Source organism: Falco biarmicus, chromosome 5, assembly GCF_023638135.1.
Source record: "Falco biarmicus isolate bFalBia1 chromosome 5, bFalBia1.pri, whole genome shotgun sequence".
Lineage (NCBI taxonomy): Eukaryota > Metazoa > Chordata > Aves > Falconiformes > Falconidae > Falco > Falco biarmicus.
This window is the reverse complement of record NC_079292.1, coordinates 68,242,660-68,265,735: the sequence shown is the minus strand read 5'-3', so window position 1 is coordinate 68,265,735 and position 23,076 is coordinate 68,242,660. Positions and strand designations below refer to the sequence as shown.

At 42.7% G+C, this 23,076-nt stretch overlaps 2 protein-coding genes across 10 annotated transcripts in view; one reads left to right on the top strand and one right to left on the bottom strand.

The window, feature by feature from the left end:
* The first annotated feature begins 186 nt into the window (after positions 1 to 186).
* Positions 187 to 17,884, top strand: RAD52 (RAD52 homolog, DNA repair protein). Of its 2 annotated transcripts, none has more exons than XM_056340457.1 (12): positions 187 to 319; positions 7,283 to 7,371; positions 8,830 to 8,931; positions 9,502 to 9,595; positions 11,297 to 11,364; positions 11,625 to 11,743; positions 11,833 to 11,908; positions 14,847 to 15,043; positions 15,251 to 15,387; positions 15,992 to 16,069; positions 16,582 to 16,827; positions 17,071 to 17,884. In XM_056340457.1, exons 2-12 carry the CDS (start codon positions 7,285 to 7,287, stop codon positions 17,124 to 17,126), a joined length of 1,260 nt encoding a protein of 419 aa, XP_056196432.1. In that variant the 5' UTR covers positions 187 to 319; positions 7,283 to 7,284; the 3' UTR covers positions 17,127 to 17,884. The 2 variants fall into 2 exon arrangements, with proteins under 2 accessions (XP_056196432.1, XP_056196431.1); XM_056340456.1 differs by having other exon boundaries at positions 15,245 to 15,387.
* Positions 17,885 to 21,818: 3,934 nt separating this feature from the next.
* Positions 21,819 to 23,076, bottom strand: part of WNK1 (WNK lysine deficient protein kinase 1) — a 104,815-nt gene continuing 103,557 nt past the window's right edge. For all 8 annotated transcript variants that reach the window (XM_056340431.1, XM_056340432.1, XM_056340434.1 and 5 more), the window contains one exon: positions 21,819 to 22,977. In XM_056340431.1, the coding sequence (XP_056196406.1) occupies positions 22,663 to 22,977 (315 nt within the window). In that variant the 3' untranslated portion in view covers positions 21,819 to 22,662. The remainder of the gene's footprint in view (positions 22,978 to 23,076) is intronic.

The window sequence follows — 23,076 nt, the reverse complement described above, 5'->3', positions numbered from 1 at the left end:
CCTGCCGCCGCCGAAGCGCGACGCCCCGTAGCCCCGCCCACGGCGCGCGCTCCCAAGCCGGGCTTCCCTCTGCCTCCCCGCGGGGGCGGGCTGCGCCGGGCACCGCCCCGCCTCCTGCGCCCCGCCTCCTGCCCCCCGCCGCGGGCGTGGCCTGCGGCAGCCCCGGCGCTGCGTCACCGGCCGGGCGCGGCCGTTGGAAGTCTGGCTCCTCTGCCGTGCCGTAGCGGCGGCTCCGGGCGTCCCTCCCGCCTCGCTCCGCCTCCCCGGGCGGGAACTGCGAACTGCCGCTGGAGGACAGAGGCGGCCCCTCTCGGCCCAGGTACCGCGACCAGCGGCCCGCCGCCGTGGGGCCGGAAACGCTCCCCCTCCCCTCCCCTCCCCTCCCCTGGCGGCGGTGGGGCCGCAGCTGCTGAGCGGAGCCGGCCCCTCCCGCAGACCCACCCGGCGGGCGAGGGGCGGCCGTTAGCGGTCGCGCGGGGGCGCGTGTTTCCTCAGGGGCCCGCGCGCCGGGAGAAACTGTTGGCGGCGCCGGCTCAGGGGCAGCGCCGGGGGCGGGCGGAGAAAGCTGCCGCCTCTTCGCTGCCCTCCGCCCTGCTCCGCTCCGCAGGGGCCCTCTCCAGTCTCCCGCCGGTGAGGCTGGAGGTTCCCCGGCCGCAGAGCTGCGGTGGGTCGGCGTTGGGAGCCCGGCCGAATGAGCGCGGTGGCGGAGCTGCGGGCGGCGGCGCGGCTCTCCTCGGGTGAAAGAACCTCTGCCTTAGCCTGTGGTATTCCCGCAAAGGCAGTCCCAAAGCTGGCATGCTCAGCCGCGCTGCTACCCAGTCACACTTACCTTGGGCAAACTTCGGTTTCCCTGAGGAACGCGCCTTCTAAAGAAGACTTCCAGCCTGCTGTAACTGCCTTGATCCAGGCAGACCTAGCAAATGACCTGTTCAGGAATCTTTCTGCTTCGATTTTTTGTGATTTCGAGGTCTAAGTAGCCAAAACCAACATGGACTTCCTTAGCCGTGATTCTTAGGGGATGCTAAAGTGAGAGGTTGTAGTAAACTGGACAGATCTGTAAGACTATACAAGGAATAACAGTTATTGACGTATAATTTATCACTATTTAAATTAATATCTTGTTGCAATAAATACACTAATTCAGGCCTCCCTCAGTGATGGTAGCTGATATACACTGAGGTCCCAAAAACCTGAACTTCTTTTCAACTGTAGAAGCACAGAACGCATTTTAAATTAATTTCTGAAGAATAATTCAGTGCAGATAAGTGCATGCTACAATATATAAGCCCTTCTGTCATCAAGAGTAAAGTATCCCAGGGATACTTCACATTGCTATCTAGGAAAGCAGGATGAAAGTAGACATAGGCTGGCCCATGCTTGTAGTATTCTGCCAATTTTAAATGTAAATGATTTTCCATTTAAAAATACAGTGTCAACCTGGAGCAAAACAGAAAAACAGAGAGCTTGAGAGGTTTAGATTTTTCATGGTAATTTAATTAGTGTGTCAGCTTATTATGGTCTTGCTGCCAGAAGTGTCATCTGTGCCTGGAATCGCAATGGTTTTTATGATCTGCAGTTTGACAGATCTCCCACAGCTCACAGAGTTCAGATGTTTTAGATTCCAGCCTGGATTAATTTCTTGTCCAGTAATTGCGTTTGGCAAAACTACAGACTTTCTACAGTTGCAATTGGACAGGCTGCTTTTCCCTTTAAACCCTAAACCATTAGTCTTCAGTTAAAAAGCCTGCTCTCTTTTCCTTGCAGTGGCTAAAGTGGCTTATACATAAATGATGTTGTTATAAATTAATCTGACAGGCTTTTAGAAAGAAGTACCCACATAAATAATTTACAATATTTGAGTAATATTTCTGCCAGGTCTGGTCTCCAGAACAAGGTCTTTCCTTCTATGGTATCTTTGTAAATGAAAAACTAGTTGTTCAAGAGTGGGTTGTTCACTTTTTGTAACTGTGAGGTGTTAGTCTTTCACACCTGGAAAAGAGCTTGTATGCCAAACAAGTTGTTTTCTTTTTTCCTTCAGTTCTACCCCTTGGTGCAATAAAACAAAGCACCTCTTACTACAAAACTAGTTCATTTTTTGTTGTTATAGTGATTATTATTTTTTTATAATATCATTGAAAGATTATATGTGAAGGGGTAGTGGTTAGTCTGTACAGGACTGTGGATTAATGCAAAGAAATGAAGTAATGCAAGAAATAAAAAATTTCAAATTTAGAATGGCTTGGAATATCTGTTTCATAAGGCACTATTATGCGTTTTTAACTAATGAAACTGTGCACCCTTTGTAAGGAAAAAAGTGACAATGGTTGATGATGAGTTTTAAAACAGCGAACAGCACTGTGTAGGGCACAAGTAATTCACACATAACACTGCTATTAAGGAATGTGTTTGGAGGAGTAACCAGCAAAATTTGAAAAATGAGCAGTCTAAAACACAGCAACATATGTATTAAAGTAACCAGTTTGGACTGGAATGAGATTTGTAATTGCTGGGGAAGCAGGGTCTTAAGCTTCCAGTAGATTTATTGATGTTCAATGAATTCGTGACAAGTGTATAAAGGCTGTTATGACAGGAGACTCAGCATAATGAGTAAGGAGATGAGTTTCTCATCCTGTGTTCCAAAAATACAGGAACTGACCAGATAGGCTTCATTTCAGACGTTGGAGGTATTCAGACATACTTAAATAGAAAAACTCCCCCCAAATGCATAATGTTACTCTGCTAAGCTTGTATAAAGATAGGGAAGAAAGAGCTGTATGCTTTGTTCATTAAAGTGTTAATTAGTAAAAAGTGTAACAAATTAGTGTTTAGTGCAGGGAGTGTATCATCATCCTAGACATAACAAAAGTTAATGTAGTACTGCCTGGTAAATCTAAGGGTTAAATTATGTTTTTGGAATCACATGTATAGATTGCACTGAAATAGGCTATACTAAGTTATGTCAGATCTGACATGTGCTTAACTGAGGAGAAATTGTTATAGTGGGGTTCATATGCCTTGAAAACAAGTACATCTGAACTACTGCAGATAGTTCAAACTTTTCTGTATTATACCTTTTTATTCTCTTGCTACAGAATATGGCCTGAATCAATACCAGTAAGATGCTTTGATACAGTACTGGAAGCATCAGAGGCCACCATTAGTCTACAATAGACATCCAGTCTCATGATCTCCCTGTGCGTTTCATTGTTCAACCTATAACATGCTGAATATCTTTTTCTTCTGTTGAATTTAGCAGAACATTACCTCACTTTTCTCAAGTCATCAAGGTTGTTTGCCTAGAGATACTATCAGAAGTCAAAACTGGAGAGTTAAATTGTATGCACTTTTTTCACAGCAGTTTTGTAATCTGTTTTTCACTATTTAAACTGGTGTAGTTCAGGCCTGTCTTGATAGGAACATCTACCCCATTATACTTCAAAGAGGTACACCTCAGCTCAGTGTTAGGTAAGGCTACCTTTGCATAACAGGTTAATCAACTTACAAAATAGTTTGGAGTTCCCAGAGGAGAATACTCCACAGAAACATAAAATTTTTATAAAGTTTTTTGTATGTTTTGTAAGAGCAATATGAACCTTAGGTTAAATATGTGGTATTATCTTTAGTGCTTGCTAAATCACTCATTGCTGCATGCATAGCTGTTTGCTCTTGGTGGGCTCAGTGGAATTGCATTTATTGGAAGAATGTTAAAGATTTTTACTCAGCAAACCAAAACTTCACTATGAAGGAAGCTTACCATATAGAAAAGGATGAGATTGAATGAAAAGCCCTCTAAAGTCGTATCTTAGATTGCGTGATGCTACAGTTAATTTCTTGAAACAGCCATGTTCTCGCTGAGTGTTTCCCAAGTTGTGATACTTACACAATTCATGGTATGCAAACTATTTTGAAGTGATGCAAAACTGCCTGCTTCTACCTTATATGCAGAGAACTGGGAACTGACACTCCTGGCACAGGATTAAAGCACAGTGCATGGTTCAAAAACCTGGTTTGTCAAGACAGAGGGGAATTGCTAGGAAAAGAGGTAATTTAGGACCAAAATCTCTTTTGGGGGGTTAACGGACAATAGGGTAGGAAGGTGAGTGAGGATGTGTTAATTTAGAAAATTATAAGTTATGTGCATACTATCACGGAAGGTGAAGATGTTGCCACTGTAAACTAGAGTAGTAGTTCAACAGATTACATTCAGTATTATCTGTTCTAGAAGACTGGTTTATTTCCTACATGGGAATTTGTGTACACACCCAGATTTTCTCAGCAGCTGCTCAGTTCACTACCACCACACAAATTAATTTTCAACAGCACTCTAAAAGCAGGTATTTGTATTTCATATCCAGTTTCCTAAAACAGCCATTTTTTCTGATTGTGTATCTAGTATGTTCAAATTTTAAGCTTTTGTGTTGTTGACTTTTTTTTAAAAAGCAAAATCAAAATATGGTAGTAAAAAGCTGTTAAGATTCTTTGCCTGTTGTAGTCTATCAAGGTAACATTTTGGAGCACAGTGCAACATCTGTAGTTTTGTGTGTGGTTTTTCTCAGTGATAAGAAAACTTCCTGAGAATATTACCAGGCAAACTGAAAAGAATTCCCTGTAAATAATAAGTAATGGTCGCAATCACACAAGTAATAAATTATAATTCCTAGGTGCTTTTAAGCTGATGATAAACAGCTTTTATCATCCTGCATACAGAGCAAGTATATTTGAACTTTAATTTTTGGTATTTCAAGATGGTTTGAAAATACGACTTTTTTAACACCAGTTTATGAGTCAGGCAGTCTCCTAGCACTGTTCTGGCCCTGGAGAGAGTTCGAGGTTCTTTTGTACTCCAGTCAATAGCTTATTATCTGCTTCCGTATTAATGTTTCATGTGAGTTAAAACGAGGGTGAAGAAACAATACTGGAGAATGAAAGTGCCTTGCCTTCCTAACTTCTGGCTCTGATATTGAGGTAGATTTATAACTCCATTTGCAGAATTAACTTTTCTCCCTTCTGAACTCCTACTCTAATAATTTTGAAATTGAAGTTCTGTCGCTTTGAAATGCTCTGACAATTGCTTTGAGACATGAGGTTTTCTGTGCTGCATTTAACACATTGTTGTAATAGAATGTTTGGTTTAAACAAGGCTTACAGCTGAAGCAAATGGTTCTTACAGGCAAAGCCTGAAACTAAACTGGCATCATCTGTCTTCTCCATGGAAGCTGTAGAGTAATACATAATCTGAATACAAACCACTGACATGTTTTTTAACTGTTTACTGCAGAGAAGTATGTTGCTAATATACTCTAGCAGCATCTGATCTATTGTATTAAAACCATATATTGTGAAGCTGTTTTTAGCAGAATTCTGTACTCCTCATTCTCATTCAGAAGCAATTCCCACATCTTATTCCAAGCTTTACTAAAGGTGTATCTCTTTAGAGAATTTAGGCTGATAATGGTGCAGACCATATAAAAATTTAAAGGGCTTTTGGTTTCATTTAAAGCTATTTTGCTTCAAAATGCCACCCACCTACTGTGCATAAAGATTTATGGCAAACTGGTAACAGGGCTACGTAGGCAAATGCACATATTTCATACTTTGGTTTTTTTTTTCCCAAGGGCGTTATAATGATTAAGATCTGATTTAGGCTGCTGGGGGGGGGGGCGGGGGGGGGGCGGGGAAGTGGTATTGTTCAAACTTGGATTCCCTCTGCCAGTCACCAAATACTCTATTTTTTTTCTCTCTAATTTTCTCCCTCACAACACAGTGAACTCTTCACTTAAATCACAAGTGTTTCTGCTGGTAATATAAATTTCTATTTGTTCTCTTCCAAAACCAAATGTATTTACCACAAATTGCAGCTAACTTTTGATTGAAACACATTCAAATGTATAAACACTGTACAATTATAAAACTTTTGGACCAAAGATGAATAACTATAGCCAACCAAAATTAAGGAGAATTTGAGCTACACCTGGCTTAATTACCAGTGCTCACAGCTGCCAAGGAAACAACTAGTATCCTTTTTCTGAAAACTGTTTGCCAAGTTCTTAGTAAACTTTGGCTTCCTTGTTTAGAGTAGAAAAGCAACTTGTTGTAAAAAGCGCTGAACCTGGAGTATGTTGACAAAGCATAATACTAGCCAGGTTCTGACTCTGTCAAATAATGCTGTCTACTGAGGATTTTAGACTCTCAAATTGTTTTGACATCTCAGCTGTCTTGTATGTATATTGATTCCATTTATGTTTGTATTGCATACTAAAGTCTTAGTGATAGACTACCAATTTTTCTCAGCATTTGTGCACATACAATAAAAGATTGTCTCTGCGGGCTTATGTAGAGGACTGCTGTAGCTCCTTTGCAGGCCTGTTTAATGAGCTCTCAGCAAGACCAACTCTCCAGCAGCAGGGTGGAGTGGAAATGCGGTACTGGGTAGGTGCTGGAAAAGGGTGCCATCTACTGAGTTACCGGTACAACTTCCTAAAATTCTTACAGGTTCTCTGTATTTTTCAACTCTGCGTAGTTTATATGATACCATCATAATAAAAGACAGTATGATTACAGTCAAAACAATATTCTTAAGTAAGACTGACAAGTCAGGGTATAGGCAAGTAAAATTTTAGAAAGTTGTCTCTGCTTTTTATCAGAGTCTAAGTATTCATGAACATTGAAAGTGACCTAGGAAGACAGTGCTGAAGAATCTGAAAGAGGGAATTATTTCGTTTTTCCTTACCTAGAATGGTACAATACATTCATATATACCTAAAAGGCAGGGGAGGAAAGATAGCATTTGTTACCAGTGTAATATTTAGAATAAAGACTCTAGACATTATTCATTTTTTGTTCTAGTCTCTGATCTCATGCAGGATCCAGAGGCTGTTGAATTTATTTGGGGGTTTTATTAGCAAGAATAGTTTATTTGTTCTTTAAATAAAATAATTGTTTCACTATTATAATATAATTTAATTTAGGTTCACCCTTACTGGTTTCATGGAAGACCAGAACAGCAACTCTGCTTCTAGGATGAAACTAGCCATTTCTGCCTACATAGTATAGCATATTTAAGAAGAAAAGTTGTAACTGTTCTGAAACAACATCAGAAAACAAATTTGCAACTGGGGCTGCCAGCAGTTCCATGGAGTGAGAAGTATAGTATTACTGTTGTGTCCAACATGTCTGTGACAGAATACTGTAATACTTCATTGGGCAGTGGACTTGAACAGCTTTTTGGCATGTTCTGTTAGTTCTGTTATCTTCACTGTTTATATTTTTCTCTTATCTTTAGGGATGCCTGAAAGTCAAGGGAAAGACAGCGAAAGCTATATCAGCAGCAATAATTCCAGCACTAGCAATTCGGTTGCTTGCTTCGGACAGGTCAGTTCCTTTTGTCTGAGTGGGAAATAGAAGTTTTATGCTTGTACTTCTGGAAATCTGCTGTGCATGTTTACTCATTTTAAAGTTGGATACCGAAGGCTGGAGTCATATCCATTGTCCTAGCTATGCTATGCGTAATTATACATTACATTTTCCTCCGTGATAGCCTTGGCATGCCTCAAGTTACAATAAATTGCTCTGGGTTCTTCACAAAAGGTTTTTAATTCTGTTCCTTAAAAAATGGGGCTTATATTACTCTCTTTTATTTCCAGATAGCCTGGGTCATGTGTACACACATTCTCAGTAGTGGTTCAGAAAAAGTCAGCTACTTTCAGCTATTAAAAAATAAGCTCAAAAAATAATTTGGAAAAAATAAAACTGTATCTGGATTGAGCAGACCTTTTGGTGGTGAATTCTCTTCTCCATAATAAGCATTTTTACATACTTCCTGTAAAAGTATGTGCCTTTTTTTCCTTATGCCATTTGGTTACAGGCTTGCATTCTAGTGTCAGAAAAAGACAGTTATTCCTTTAAATTTCAGTAGAACCAAATACAAATTAGAGTGGTTTGGCGAGCATTAGAATTTGTGCAGCATATAGTCTTACAGAATTCTGTGTTTGGCTGAATGATAGGGTACCAATACATGCATACACAATACTTAGAATTGAGGTGTTTAAATGTCTGTTCTGTCCTGCATCAGAGCATAGCAACACAAGCTTTTTAGGGCTTGAATCCTTAAACATGCTTTTAGGCTTCTCTAACCTTTATGGATTGTAAATGGTATGGCTACTAAGACAAGGAGCAAAAGTTACACCACTTTGGGCTTCCAGTGATGCTGGTGTTATCTAAGGATACCAGTGTTGTTGGAATTATCCAAAGGACCTTCCCTGCATGAGGGGAATTTGCTGAACACTCCTCAAGAAATTCCTATTTTGACTGCTTTCCTGAGCAGCTGTCCTCCCTGCCCCGATAGCGTATGGTGGTAACGTAAGGTCAAACTTTGGGTTTGTTGGAGTTTGTAAATACACTTTTCTTGTTGGTCACAGAGATACTATGTTTTATTTTTGAGAGGTAAAATACAAGCTTATATGTGTGTTCCTGGCAACCTTGACTAGGATTATGACTGCATTTAGATTTCAATACGATACTAATAGGCCTGGCTTATCTCAGTTTTTCTAATGTAAGTGACAGTTATGAGAAATGAAAAATAATTGCTACAATTCAATAATTAATGCTTTTATACCTGTACTTCAAGAGTAAGAGAAAAAAACCCAGTATAATGCACATACACACCCTAAGGTCTTTCCTTATCTGTCACATTCTGATTCTGAAAATGGATCATACACCTCTTGGAAGGACTGTATGTGGAAAAATGGGATTAAAAAAGTGATAATATAAGAAGGGGGGGAGCTAAAATAGGGAGAGTGAGAAAATCTGTCTTACCTTGTTTTTGTCAAGTATCAATACACAGCAAGTGAATATCAAGCTATCCAGCATGCTCTTCGTCAAAGACTAGGTCCAGAATATATCAGCAGTCGGCACGCTGGAGGAGGACAAAAGGTATGAAAAAACATGCATAGATGTTTCAACTCACGGTTTTTTCCAAGAAAACTGGGGTTAAAAAAGTTACAGTAATCTTTATTTTTTTTAAGTTAATTTCCCACTAGTAGTTTAATATGCAGATATGAAAGGAAAGTCAGCATCACATAAATTCTGGCTTTTACTGAGCCACAGGTTCCTTTTACACCTTTAACTCTTCAGTGCTTCATCCTTTACAAGGGAATATTTATCTACTAGTGGAATATTGAGATGCTTTTCTTATTTTTTCCCAGAACTGAAATATACAGAGCATTACATAACACTGGGTGCATTTTACCGCTCTGTCTTCAGTTGATTAAGTCATATATGTTGTCATATTAACCCCCCATCACAGCTGCTGGAAGAGTGCGAACATAAAGCTGCATCATCATCCTTTTATTCACACTGTCTGAACCTTGAACTTTGCTGGGTTTCCTCAGTGTAAGATGATGTGTGCAATCCCTCTTTAAAATGAAGTATGTATAGATAGATGTGTGCACGTGTGTATGTCTTTTATATATAATATTTATGTATATATGCTTTTCTCTTCAGGTCTGTTACATTGAGGGTCACAAGGTAATCAGTCTGGCCAATGAGATGTTTGGCTTCAATGGCTGGGCTCACTCAGTCACTCAGCAGAACGTTGGTAAGTATCTCTGGAGGATAGAGAAGCCTTTACTCTTGTTTCACTGTGAGGCACTGAAGGATAAGTCTCTCAAATAAGGACCAGCGTATCTATCCTAGAACTTGGTCACTTCAAAGAACCTGGGGAGAGGCATGTGGAATTCCCAGGTGTCTCAGCAGTTGGTAAGAATGCAAGAAATTGAATAACAATGGAGCTTCTCTTTTTTTTTTTTTTTTTTTTTTTGATCTTGCACTTGAATACATCATAGTCATTTTTCTAAGTGTGTTTATGATTATTCTGGAGCTATTCTAATCAAGTTTTCTGATCTCTATGGGAGCACTCAGTCAAGAGTAATTACAATTAAACTATTTAACACCCAGCAGCCCTGAGCCAACTTTCATACTTGCCTGTAATTTTATATTCTAACAAGTTCATATTCTCAGTTAATATTCCCCTAATCTTTAGGGACCAATCTTTTTCTGTAGGTTCTTCTTCTAACCAGTACCTGGTTCTGAGATTTTTACAGTAGAGAGCTTTGGAAAAATTCTTCTTCTAGAAAATGGTATTCAGGTGATCTTAAAGCTTAAGCTTCTTCCATCTCTATAGCTGAAATAGTTCCTGCCAGAGGAGTACTGTCCTTGTTTGCAGATCTGCTGTGTTTCGATTGAAGATTGGTTGTTGAAGGAGCTCAACAAAGCTGCTTAAGTGTACCTCCTTCCTTCCTCCTCACCTTCAGAAATCTTTTCTAACCTCAGGCTGGTAGATTCGAGACATAAAACAAGTTACTTCATTGCTTCTTATCTGTTCTGTACCACCGTCAGAAAGGACTGACATCCTTCAAACTTCAATCTTTTTCAAATAATGCCATTACAAATCATTCCTTTAGAAATTCAGAGACAGAGGATTTTGTTATGTTTGTTTTTAAATTCCCGAGTAGAAAAAGAGCTTGCACCTCCAGCCGGTTTATGAAACAAACAGACCGGATCAGTACAGAAGAACTTTCAAAGCCCAAAATACAGTTACTTGAACTTCAAAGCATTTCATTTCAGGCATGTGTCATGTTTCTATCAGACTTGCAAGATTGCTAACTAGAGTGCCCTATGTATATTACGTAGCATTGCTTTTGGTGTAAAGTAAGGTAGATCAGAGATTCTGGATTGAGAGTTGTATTGCAACCTGTTAAGCTCTTCAGGCACTCTGTCCTGGATAAAACCTCGTGCAAAATTTCACAAATTGGAGACTTCTAGTATATAGTAGAGAAGAAATTACTTTTATAGATGGCAGTTTCTTTTCCACTGCTGTTTTTATAAATTGATTTTTTTTTTTTTGTTAATTTAAATCTTTCCATCCTGCTGAAAAAAATGTTGTGCTTTGAACGTTTAGGAGATGTAGCTGAATGAGAAGTAACATTTATAACTCTTCTTTCTTTCATATGTTAAAGTCTATACATGTAGTAGAAGGGTGTGCATGTTTGGCAGCAATAGCCACTAATAACCAGAAAGTTATCACGTAACGTCCTCAGAGCCTATAGACAAGGTAGCATTCTCAGACTACGGTTAATATTTTGTAAGTCACGCTCCATTTTATAGAAGAGGATACAGTATCTTGGGCACATTCAATAAGTATGGTACAGGTTTATGAATGTCTTCAAAGGACAAAATAAGATCTAAATGTGGATCAGAAGTCTTGTATTATTTAGGATGTTATTTTTCCCTCCCCCAGACTTTGTTGACCTCATCAATGGCAGGTTCTATGTGGGGGTCTGTGCATTTGTGAAAGTTCAGCTTAAGGTAAGTGGATTTTTTTGTTTGTTCTGTCCATAATTGAGCGATTGCCTGAAGCTGTGAATGAAAGTTCATGCATAGGTCAGACTGTAGTTCTTGAGTACTGTACCATGCCAGAGAACCTAGTGTTGTCCAAAACATTGACCTTGCTATAGAACAACCAGCTAAGAGCGAGTAATCAGGCTTAGGAAAGCACACCCTCTAACAAGAAGTGCTGTATGTGCTGAAATTCTCTTACTCTTAGTATTTTAAAATTTTTACGGCAGGATGGATCATACCATGAAGACGTGGGGTATGGAGTCAGTGAAGGCCTAAAGTCTAAGGCCTTGTCCCTGGAAAAGGCAAGAAAGGAAGCAGTAACTGATGGACTGAAGCGGGCACTCAAGTAAGTGATGATCAGTACTTGTATGTTTTCAGAAGTTAAGTGAGAATTAAGTGTTATTTTCAGTCACAGTGAGCTGTTTTGTTTCTCAGGTGCTTTGGGAATGCTCTTGGGAACTGCATCCTAGACAAAGACTACCTACGAGCTGTGAATAAGCTTCCACGTCAGGTGCAGTACATGGGCTGTTAGAGCAGGGACTGCAAGACATCCACTGCTCCTAGTCCTTCATATTAAAAAGATTATAAATAATTATATCAATGCATCTCATCCCTGAATGTTTCCAACTATGAGACCAATAGCCTTTGCCCGATAGTTTGTGTGAACTGTTTGTTACAGTATTCTCCCTGACATTTTACTACAGCTACTCTAAACTTTGACTGTTTGCAGTAGGCAAGATCACTATGGTGAAGAAACAGTATCCTGCTCAAGACCTCATGTGACATTTATGGCCAGTTTATCTAAGCCTCTCTGTCAGTACCAGTAACACATACATCTGTGTTCGTAGCAGGTGAAATGTTACCACGGGAAACGCTAAACTCTTTAAAGTAGGTTGTTCTAGGCGCCATTTTCTCTATGTGCTGCAGTTCTTAAGACTTTAAGCTTTGTCAGCAACTCAGTTCATCACTGTCATCTAGCCACTTCTGCTTTAAATGTGTATGTATCAGCAATAATACCAGTGTCGAGTTACATATTCATCTCACAGGTGAAACAGAGGTCCTTGGGAGAACAGTTGTCGAGGTTGCATGCGTGTTTCTTTACTGTGTGCTTTTGCTCTGTATACGGCAAAGGCCAGAACACCTCTCTCAGTTTTTTCTCGTTGTCACTGGCAGCACAATCCAGTTTACGAGTTCTAATGAGTTGTCGTATTCTTCTCATTACTGGACTTTTTCAGGAATAATAAAAAAAAAAAGAATAGGAAATAACTGCATACAGGTACATAATTTCCGATTGCTGTAATAGGTCAGAAAACCAGAGACTGTGGGCAGAACAGAAGAGTAGGCAGACAGTGTATCTATTATCTGTGTAACCTACCCTAAAGCAGGTACAGCTCTCTGCATTCCCACAAAATGGGGACTATTTCATTTGGTCCTGAAGTCTCTCAGGCTGTCAGCATATAATGTCAGCCAGTTGGGAAGCAGGAAAAAGGAGCTCTGGCAGACTTCCTCCTTCAAATCAAGTTTTCCGTATGCGTAACCCAGGATATCCTAGAAACAATACCAGGTGGGTCACATACCAAAGCTGTTTGTTGGGGTTGGAACTTTACTTAATTTTTGGTGAAATCCATACAGTAGCAATGTCAATATATGCATTGATAGTTGCTTCATCCTTTTATTAACTGGTATTCAAACTCTACCAGGTGCTAATGCACATCACAGCTAGACTGGAAATACACTCAACGTGGTCCTTGAAACAAAATTTTACAGCGTGCCAGTATTTCACCCCTCATTGTTCTTGTTAGAATAATAGACAAGTTATTCTGTACCAGTGCTTTTCTACTGAGGTCTCAAGCAAAGGTAATTTCTAAAGCTGGTTTCAACTTCTAAGTTAACCAGATTGGATCCTTCACAAAAAAACACTGCAAACTACTTCATGCATCTGCGATAGAAAGGGTGAACCAAGCTATTGACCCACAACAACTTTTAGTGGTTGCCATTCGCTTCAAAGTCTTACCACAGAACAGCGAACAGTTTACACTGTCTTGTTTTGCGACGTGTGGAGTGTGCAAATGGCCCTGCAGATGTCCTCTGCTTGACTTAAAAAATGTGTTGGTACCTGAGTTTTGCAACTGAATTATTAGAGTGGGATGTACTGGACTTGGCTGCTGGAGTTTGAGGAATAACATTAGGATGATCAACACTCCAATTTATTTGTCTTAAATACCTGAAATGATACTATGGCAAGCTGTCAGTCTTGAATGTAGGAAGAATTAGTGTGTATAACTGATGTGTACTTGAACACTTATTTTCCTTGATGTAAGTACGGTTCTGACTCTTCCTGAACCATAAGTGGCCAGGTTACATCTTGCTTTGCTTTTTCAACTCCTTACCTCCTTAAAGGTTCAGTTTGCAAGGGAAGAGCTGCAGTTGACTTTACTGTCTGTGAAACACTAGGTCAGTGAACCCTCTGAGGTAACCAACACCATCGAGAAATGCCTCTTTTGGGGGTCTTTGGTCCAGAGAAAGAGATAAGAAATGGTGATGTACATCTTCATCAGTGACAACCACACTTTAACCGCCTTCTTCCTGAGCTATCGCAGTTTATAAGAACGATGTGATATAACACAGTGGTCTTCATAGCATTAAAGTTGTCCCGGCTGTTGCACTTCAGTAACTGACATCAATCTTGTTAGGTCCCGATGTGTACCAGCTGGGGGCAGCAGGCTTCCAGGTGGTAACCTACCTTGCTGACTGAAGAAAAAGTAAGACTTTTACAGCTGTTGATCCGTGGAGTTTCACAGTAGAGTTGCTTTCATCATGCTAGGATTTACCAAGCTCTGCTAGCCAGCCTAGAGCTGAAAGGCAGTTCTGTCTAGCTAACTTAGACTGTAGGAGCAGATCCAAAGCAACATCTTGCCAGGATGGTGCAGATCTCTGCTTTGCCAGGATTATTTTCTATTAGTGGCGTTACCACCAATCTGTAAAATCACAGTGCCAAACCATCTCATCTTGAATAAAGAAAGAATGGTGTACCTTCCTCGGGGACCTCATGATTACAGAGCTGAGTAAAGGTTTCTCATGCCCTTTAATACAAGTATGAAAATGGAACTGGCAAAACTAACAGACTCAGCAACAGACTTGTGAGACTGAGATGCTGTAGAATTTTGCATCGATGATCTGCATTTGTTCCCCTTTGCAGAGACCAGAGTCGGGGGAGATATGGGCTATATCTGCCATGAAGCAGTGAACTATTAAACTAACAGAAAGTCGCATGAATTTGGTTACTAACTAGCTAAATAACTTCATACTGAAAATAGGTTTCATTTTTCTAACTTACTAACTCAGAGCAAACAGATTTTTCAACGGTACCATGCAGAAAACCCCTGTGCCTATTTCATTAACTCAGTGAAGGAAATTTCTAAATATGTTTTCTTTTTTTCCTTTACTAGATACCACCTGAGTTAGATTTGGTCAAAGCTAAAAGACAGGACTCTGAACCCGAAATAGAGAAAGCAAGATACAATAGCTGTTTGGAAAGGCAGAACGCAGGAGGGAGACGGCACTGTGAGATGACATCTGATTGTAAGCCTGGTCAGCCAGAAGCTGCTGTAGTGACAGTAGATCAGAAACAGCCAAATAGTTCTAGGTGAGACTGCTATTACAAATCTATTTTATAAGCTACAGTAGAAGTTACTGTACCTTTTAAAACACATGGACGACCCAATTTGGAAGATGCCATAGAATGCTATTTAGTGGATTTTTCTTGCTCTTATTTCTTTATGCATTTTTTTCTTCATAAAGTAAAATTGCTAAAATCCTGTTTAACTTTGTCCTTATTTGTGGGGAGGAGCAGAAATACAGGCTCCTTTGCTTTCGAGTGTGATGCCACTTACCAGCGGAAATTGCGACAAAAGCAGCTGCAGCAACAGTTCCGGGAACAGATGGAGAAAAAGAATCAGGTTCCCGTAGTTACTCCTAGCAGCAAACAGGGTAAGCCTTGGCATTAAAAAATGACAGTTTTAGTGATAGCTACTGGCAGGCATGTGTTACCCTCAATATAGGAGCCTGACCAGTTTAATTTCTTTTTGTACTCTATTGTCAATATACTGTTGAGGCCAAAGGAAGGAGGATTATCGTGTTTTCCCCCGTGTTCTTGAAGTGGCAGGAGTGCCAGCTCTCAAACTGTGTCATTAAATCTGCAAACTTTCCAACCACCCTAAAGCAGCTGTTCTCAGTACCACTAACATGCTGCACCCGAGCTGAGCCTGCAGCACTTTGCGGAGGTGGTTGCAGGCAAGTAGGCATTGCATTAGCCTCCTGATACATTGCTCTTCACTTGTGGGGAAGTCTGGACAGCTGTGTGACAAGCAGGAACTGGGGGATGGGGTAGAGTAGTGTGGTTGCTCTTGTCAGCCATCGTCATACAGAATCTTACCATTCTACATACTGCCATCAAAACATAACCAGCTCTAGGAAAAAAGAGGGTACCTGGTGGCAGCTGCTGCTTACCATTTCCGACTCACACTCCGTTAAGGTGCAAAAGGGTGCTTCTGTATTTCTAATATTCATCTCTTCTTGTGTTACCTCCCTCCAGCAACACCTGATCCTCCTGTAAAGCACAGCACCCCAGCAGAAGCACAACAGGAGCCAGCAATAGAAGAGTTCTTCGCAGGTCAGCCAGAAACTGATGAGTAATAGAGTGTTAAATCATTAGCATCTAAATCTGTTTTTTGGAGTACAGTGTAAAGGTAAGAGTTCTGAAGAGGCTGCAATAATGGAAGTGTGAGTATGAGTCTGATCTTAACAAGACAAACTTGGCTTGAGTGGCAGGGGAAATTATGTCCGTCACCATGAGGGGTTTCAGTAGAGTTGTTATACCTTTTTCCTGAAGCAATATTGTACAGAAACAGAACATTTAGCAGGGGAGACCATGACAGGGAGGTGTCATTTCTTAACATATCTATGGCTGTTTGGGTCACACAAGCAATGTCCAGGCACCGTGATGCACAAGTCCAGAGCACAAGGGGTAGTACCATTTCCCTGCTGATAAAAAAGATGCTTTACAGTTTAACTTTTATAGTCATCACCACTTGTAGGAAAAGAGTGAGCTGGTCCTGGAGTTACTGTGATTCCTGTAGTGCAATCCTGTTGTCTTTGGTCGGAACACCTTTTCATTCGTTCTAGACGATCCTGAACTTTGGGACGTTTCCTTGGAGACCATTGATCTTAAGGTAATGGGTCACAAAATGGCAGACCCATCAGCAGGACAGCGGACACCTGAAACACCACGTGGACATCATGGAATGACTACTCGTAGCAGGACGCCTCACAGAATGAATTACCACAAAGCTTCTGCTAGACTTGCTCAGTTGCAGCCATCTGCTACAACCATGAGCAACAACAGCAGCTGTGCCAACCAGCAGACCTCAGGTACGTTCTGTCTCAAAGCCAAGAGCCATTGTTAAAAGCAGCACTGTTAGATGAGTAAAGTGGAGTGGGAGAAACATTCCTCTTTTCTTGGACCTGGCTGCAGATGCTGTGATAGTGGGCTAGGAGAACTATCTGGTTTTTCTATCCAGCTGTCCTATCAAGGAGGAGCTAGAGAAAGAACTTTTAAAGCAGAAAAAAAGCTTTTAAGAAACTTCCATTTCTCACTATCTCCCTGTTTGGCAGAGTGCAGCCCCCACAGAAGTCAAAGCTTGAAGAAAAGGAGGCTACAACCTATATAAGACACCTGGTGCTATCGTTACATCCCTACTGGATTACATCAGATGACTGCAGTTGGCTGTTCAAATTACGTGAGCAATTCTAGTGCATGAATGGACTTTCCTTTATATTATGGTGAAGCAACACAGAAGAGTTTCATACAGCCAGAAAGAACTCACTGTACTTTTAGGTTACTCTATGTTTCAGCTGCCTCTTTCTATAAACAAGCAATCATGTGTGCTTCTGCAGCACTAGACTTGGGGCTGTATTACAAGCTGACGTTACATGTGATTTGCCTGAAAGGGTAACAGAATTAGTCTTTAAAATGAGATGCAATTCATAGCTTCTTTCTCTCTCAGCGTTGCATTTCAGCACGGAGAAAAACTGAGTAAAACAGGGAGAGGGCGGGTTATGGTCAGATGAGAAAGCCTGCAAGCTGCGGTCACCTGTTCAGTGAGGCTGAGTGTGTGGAGCGGTGGCAGCATCCACCTCCCGTGCACAGCCCAGCCCTTTGTGGTTGCACGAACAGGGTCAGAGCCCATTCCTCTGCCTCAGCTTGTTCCTCAAGACGCTGGATTCCTGTGCAGCAGCTGCAGATGCAGCTGTGCCTGTGCAACAGGGCAGCGCAGGGGCCAGAGCGTGCTGCAGCTGCTGCCGGAGCTGCATGTAGCATCTTAGTGTTTGCTTGGGCCCTTTGTAAAATGAATGGGAGCTGCACTTCAGTTTTTAAATAAGCTTTCAACCCTTTCCAATATAAAAATAAATGTGAACACAAACCACACTTGGAGGTGTGCATGCCTCTATACCCTTCAAACCATTACAGCTCAGTTCCTGCTTAACAAGCTCAAAGAAGTTATTCTGACTAGTTACAAGTAGGAAGCCAAAGAGACTTACCACTGGGTCTGTACAGCCTCACATTTGCCTTAAGACAGGTAAACAGAACTTCCAAGTGAGTTTTAAAGGTTAGAGCAAAGCAACAGCTGTTCGTTCTAGTAGGAAGGTCAAAGGAAGAATTCTTAGGTAGTATGTGGAAGATGCTTCCGTATCCATTTTGAGCAGCTCTGCTCTGGAAGGGGAGGAGCTCTCCTGGGCAGCTCTTCCTTCTCTCCCACCTGCAGCAAAGCGGGTCCGCTGCAGCTCCCGCTGCCTGGCAGGAACCTGGCACCACCACTGCAGGTTCCAGCTGGTGTCTGCTGACAGCGCTCTCCCTGGCAGGTGGTGGTTTCCGCTTCCCCAGGCATCGGGGCGGGGAGCCTGGCACCGCTACGCCTACCTGCAGTGCTGGAGACACAGAGGGTGACACCGCCTGACCGGGAGCCAGAGCTGGACCAGGAAAACGTCCACAAACTCTTTGGATTGGTCCAACCCTGAACTCAGTGTCAGACTTTAAACAGGACCTTGTCCCTGTACTTTGCCACCTCTGCTCTGTCCAGTCAAGTCTCTTAAAGCAGTCCAAGCGTAAATACCTTTGAAGGATTCAGCGTTAATTCCTGCTCCTCCTGCTTTACTTTCAGCACTTAATAGGTCTTTTTCCTTCAGCTGATCCTCTACTATCCACTTACCTCCTCAACAGTATAAAGAGCAAGGACTGACTTCAGTATGGAGAGATAGGACAAATTAACATTAACTGTAATAGATTACATCTAGAAAATAGTTTTGCATTTCACTGTGCTAGTTGCTGCCCGATTCAGTGCTGCTGTCAGAACAGCGCAGGGAAGAGGTACACACCGCGCCTCTGAGCCATGCACGCACTGCTGGAATCGCACACCTGTCAGGAGGGGAACGTGCAGCGCTCAGTCGCTGTATTCAAGGCCACTCTGAACTTCTACAGGGAAAAACTTGTGTCTCATATAAACACAACTGCATCAGCTTTCTTGACTCTGTGCAAACATTGCACCAATAGCCATGCCCCCTCCAAGAGAAGTCACCGCAACAAGCCTCTCTGGATCCATCCTTCTGAGAAGGGCGGTAAAACTTAGAGCTGGAGCTTCCCTGCCCCTCCCCCCAAGGCCTCGTGCAGCATGACTCACACCAGAAGCTGTTCTTAAAATGGAAAAAAAATGCAGCAGCAATTAGTGTTTAGAAATGCCACAATTCCTGCAAGTCTGCAGTTGTTTGAGGATGACCCCATAAAATATACTGGTCCACTCCCACTCTACCAGTATGGTTGCAGATTTGGGAATGGAATTCCTACCCTAGAGCTACACTAAAAAGTTTTTTTTCCCAGCACCGGTGCGCATCCCTGCTCCTTTCCACCCCGGGGAGGGGGGCAAGGGACCAGCAGGAGGAGAGTCGGACTCTCCTGTGCCCAGGAAGGGCGGCCCCAGCCCCTGCAGCACACCCTGCTCTGGCCTCGCTGCCCGCAGGGAGCGGAGAGCCACCACCAGTGCAGCCCCACCTGCGCTCGGCCCCGGAGAGCCGCCTTCTCCTCTCACATCTCTGCATGTTTCCCTGCTGCTTGGTAACTTCCCGACAGTCTCGGCCATGAAAGCAGTCGTACTGTACGATTCTCCTACGTACCACTTCTCCCTCCTGTCCCCCGAGGCCCCTCCTCTCAAAGATCCTTTCTATGAATTATTCTTTAAAGTACCATCTTCCAGCATATTCGAGTGAAAGGCCAGAGGCTCGTTACCGATCACTGCCTTTGAGAAGTTAAGGGTCTCATTAAAATGGGGTTTCTTGTACTTTCCTGTGATACAACTGGGAAGTTGGGTAACAGCAATCACTCCGGGAAGAGGACAGAGCTGATGGAACCTGCTGTTCAACAAGAAAACCCACAGCTCAACAAGAGCAGGTTTGGTTTATTTGAATGACTTCATTAAATATTCTACAAAGGTAACAAACGGCAGCACAAAGCGCAATCGTACTAGAAGCGCACGGCCTGGGTTTAGTGCAAAACATACAACTAACTATGGCCAGGGAAGCCCGAAGTTTCAATTCATTTTATTTTTTTATTTTTTTTATTTTTTTATTTTTTTACAGTGTACATTGTTAAATAATGTAAAGAAAACGCTTGAAATTCAGAAACAGATTTTATGTGGAAAAAGATACTCAAAGTGTAATATTAAACAAAATAATTTAACAGTTCAGTAGCATTAGTTTATTCCTCTAGACTTCAGTTATTCATCCACAGGAGGAGAGGGGAGGGGGAGGGGATATCAATGGTAAATAAAGCCAGTTCTTGCATAACATTAAGTGAAAAAACAACCTCAAACTTATTAGATCAAAATTAAATAACAATGTGCTGCATCCAGCCGACTGGTTCCCCCGTCAGGAACATTCCCCTTGTTTCATTACTGCCTCGGGTTTGTCACCGCTCCCGTTCCCAGAGCGCGCCTCCCCCCTCGCACCGCACCGGGGTGCCTTCGGGAAACTTCCCTGCGTTCCCTGCTTCGCTCCAGCCACCGGGACCCCCGTTTTCTCCTTCCAGCACTCACGCACACCATGAGCCTTCTCTCTCCTTCTGTAGCTCCAGCCTGCACTTCAGTTACAAAGAATAAACTCCCCAACGTAAGGAACTCGGAGCCCAGCCACCCCAACGCTATAGCTGTCGCCCCTCAGGCGTCCATCTCCAGCCTGTACCTGCCCTTGCTGCCAAAACCGCTGTACAAAAAGTGACCAAAGAGGAACGGATCTTGCAGTTTCTTTGTAAAAAGAAAAAGTGACAACATACGCAAACAGAAAAACTCCCTGTTAAGGCTCCACAGGGGAAGAGCGCCCCTGGGGGGGGGGGGAAATTCAGGCAAGTAACACCTCCGGGATGCGCCAGCCCCCAGGATACTGGTGCGCGACTCCCGAGCGCGAGGAAGCAGTGCTCTCTCCCCTCACTGCTTTTTGCAGCACTACATAAATACTGGTTGGTATTGTTTTTAATTTGAAAGGGAAACCAGTATTTTTTAAATAGGAAAAGGGATAATGGCCAAAGCAGAAGGTACAGTACAGTTGCTAAGAGGTGACAGATAGTGACAGTCCTGGCACCAGCTTGAAATTTGTGAAGAGTCAACAAAATTGTAAATCCCCCAGCAAGACAGAGGAAGCTTCTCGATGCCGGCTGTTTCAAGTACATCCATTGCCGGCAATGGACGTTGCACCAGGACAGTATTCCTGGCTTAAATGGATTTTAACAAAAACAAAAACAAAAACAAATCAAACAAAAAAAAAAAAGGTAAGAAAAGCAATCCCAGCAGACCAGCCCATGCCAACGAGCAATGGCACCTCTCCCTCAAGTCACATCCTGACCAAACATCTTTACACTTCACAGGTGGAGTCAAACTGCATTTTAAGTTGCGCCTTTCCCAAAGACACACGTTCTCCCCATCCTCTCTCCATTTCCGATCCAGACCTCCTGCCTCCGTAGACACTACTGGTTAGTCTCGTTGTAGCTTCACCCGCGACCCTCCGTCCCACCCCCACCTGGCCCCTGTCACACCAGCAACTTCAGATCTGCCCACCTGGACAAGTTTCCCCAACACACAGAACGCTGGTCCAACCTGCTGCCTCAATGACTTCCCCCTCCTTACACCTACTCTAAACAGTAACGGTACCGCTAAATAACCGCGAACGTCCCAGTCGCTAGGTACAGATAACCCACCTCTGAACCTGCCCTCGCCTGCCCGGGGCTCTGCTGGGAAGATGATGCGAACTGCAGAAGCAATAGAAGTCCAAGGCACTAAAATATCCAGCAAGCATACTGGGAGAACAGACAAGTATTCAAGTACATTAATTTATACAATTTTACATTCACATTTATTTATCTAATACAATGAAAATACAAAGGAAAAAGTTAAAGTGTCTCCAATAAGTATAAGGATATAGCTAGCTTTTTTTCCCATTTTTTCTTTTTAACTTTTTTAACCCTCTATATTCCACTCATTTTTAAACTACTGTTGTCCAACAACATTTATATATCACAGTGTTTCCACATCAAAACTGATGGTAAGTACATGTCCGCAGGGAACTTTTAAATTTTTTTAAACAATTTAAATTGCTCTAATGCTGCAGTCAAAGCTGTTAATATCTTACTTAAAGCAGTAATGACCTATCAAGCACGGGCTGCACTGCAAGTCCATTCGTGTGCCCCATCATTTCGGAGCCAGATACAACTGACTGGGGAGAGGGAGAGGAGGGGGATTTGGACAGCTTTTCTCCTGGTCTTGGTTCTTCAGGGAGAGGTGAGAAGCGTACTAAAGCCTCATGCTAGGATTCAGCCCTCCCACCGCAACGCGTGTGGATTCAGCCTCAAACCAGAGAAAAATTTTACAGCAAGACTGCGTTAAACTGACCCCACGACTTCTCTTCACAGCTCTTGCTCCACACAAGAGCAGAACCCCTCGGTCAAAAGCACTGTCCCACCATAAGGATGCTGATCATCCTCCTCCCCCTTGAAAGTGTGTGGGGAAACTCCCCTTACAGAGAGCTGACAGCAATGGTTGGAAAAGAGAAATTCATTCCCAGTCTGGCAAGCTACCAGTTCATTGCAGCACTAAGAGTTGATACAGGGCCCCATCTCCCTCCCCACGTCCTGTCCCGAGGTCTAGCCAGCACGGTCTCCGAGCGCGGCTAAGTGGTCCGCAGGTTGGAGCCTGGAGGGTTGCTGATCGATTTTTGCAAATTGCTGATGTTGAAGCTTTGCAGAGAGGCGGCACCCACGGGCTGGAACTGGCCGAGCGGAGGCTGTGTCGGACCACCCGTCCCACTCCATGGAGCGGCAAAAGCTGCTGCTGGATAACCGTACTGCTGCGGAGGGCACATCGCCTTTGTGAAGGGACCTAAAGAGGTAGCTGATGCTGCAGAGATAGGCGTAGCACCCAGGGAAGATGTCATAGAGATACAGAGCTGACCCGGTGCCGAGAATTTTCTTGCCATGCCAGGGCCCTGAAAGAAAACCCAGCCCCCAAGAAAAGTTACACAGCTGTGCTTAAAAACCACAGGTTCACTCCCCCTCTGTCCACAAGCTGCTCCCAAGGGATATTT

Bases quoted from the DNA above. Each gene is read 5' to 3' on its own strand.
- RAD52 (XM_056340456.1), top strand. From the start codon at position 7,285: ATGCCTGAAAGTCAAGGGAAAGACAGCGAAAGCTATATCAGCAGCAAT. The intron at 9,596-11,296 runs GTAAGTATCTCT...TCCCTCCCCCAG, and splicing joins AGTCACTCAGCAGAACGTTG to ACTTTGTTGACCTCATCAAT. The intron at 11,365-11,624 runs GTAAGTGGATTT...TTTTTACGGCAG, and splicing joins TTGTGAAAGTTCAGCTTAAG to GATGGATCATACCATGAAGA.